We start from the raw sequence: 1184 nt of genomic DNA, 5'->3' as shown, positions 1-1184 counted from the left end.
TCTTTTCTCTGTTCCCACCCCAGACTGGCTGGAAAAGCGTTGGGATGAAAAACAGAATGTTCGGGAAAAAGGAGAAAACAGAAACAAAGTGGAGGTGGTGTTGGTGGTTTTTCAGTGAGATCGACTTCCTGTGCTTCCTCTTTCCCTGCCCTTCCCTTTTCCTTCCCTTTTCCCCGTCCTTCCTCATTGCCACCCCAGACTGGCTGGAGAAGCAAAATGTTTGGGAAAAAAAGAGGAAAAAAGGAGGAAAAGTGGAGGTGATGGCCATGAGGGATTTGATGAACTCCCACTCCGGGGCCAGCCGGACTGGCTGCAATCAGAAACAAAATGTTGGGGAAAAATAGGAAACAAAATTAAAAAGTGGAGGTGGTGGCGGGGGTTTTTCAGTGGGATCAATCATCAATCTCCTGCTTCTTCCATCAGTCTTCTCCTTCTTCCCATTTCCCTGCCCTTCCTTTTTCCCATCTTTTCCCTGTTCCCACCCCAGACTGGCTGGAAAAGGGTTGGGATGAAAAACAAAACGTTTGGGAAAAAGGAAAAAACAGAATTACAAAGTGGAGGTGGTGTTGGTGGAATTGATCTCCTGTCCTTTCCTCTTTCCTGTCCTTCCCTCTTTCCTGTCCTTCCCTCTTTCCTGTCCTTCCCTTTTCCCTGTTCCCACCCCAGACTGGCTGGAAAAGGGTTGGGATGAAAAACAAAATGTTTGGGAAAAAGGAGGAAAGAGAATTAAAAAATTGAGGTGGTGGTGGTGCTTTTTTAAAGGGATCGATTTCTTATGCTTCCCCTTCCCCCTGCTCTTCCCTTTTGATGCTCCTCCCTTTTCCTTCCTTTCCCTTTTCCCTTTTCCCTGTTCCCACCCCAGACTGGCTGGAAAAGGGTTGGGACGAAAAACAAAATATTTGGGAAAAAAGGAAATAAAGTTAGGAAAGAAGAAAGAAAACTGGAGGCGATGGTGGTGGTTCTTTCAGTGGGATCCATTTCCTGTCCTTCCCTTTTCCATCCCATAAATCCCATCCCATAATTCCCAAAGGATCTTCCCATCTTTCCCTGCCCCTCCTCTCCCCAGATCCCCGAAATTCGGGATCCCCATCCCAAAGGAGCAGAGCAGGATCCATCCCAGCGTTGTTCCCTCATTTTCCCTGGATGGAAAATCCTCCCCGGAATTCCAGAGCCGACGATCCCAG

The 1184-nt window shown here is 47.7% G+C and overlaps 1 protein-coding gene across 1 annotated transcript in view; it reads right to left on the bottom strand.

The window, feature by feature from the left end:
- Positions 1-1184, bottom strand: part of LOC130586868 (phosphatidylinositol 4-kinase beta-like) — a gene marked incomplete at both ends in the record, with an annotated part of 22165 nt that overhangs the window by 13962 nt on the left and 7019 nt on the right. Inside the window, one exon of the mRNA XM_057387783.1 lies at positions 191-310. Within this exon, the coding sequence (XP_057243766.1) occupies positions 191-310 (120 nt within the window). The remainder of the gene's footprint in view (positions 1-190; positions 311-1184) is intronic.

Source organism: Malurus melanocephalus, unplaced genomic scaffold (genome assembly GCF_030028575.1).
Source record: "Malurus melanocephalus ecotype Western Australia unplaced genomic scaffold, MMel_1.1 scaffold_1372, whole genome shotgun sequence".
NCBI classification, from domain to species: Eukaryota; Metazoa; Chordata; class Aves; order Passeriformes; family Maluridae; genus Malurus; species Malurus melanocephalus.
This window is presented reverse-complemented; position numbering and strand designations above follow the sequence as displayed.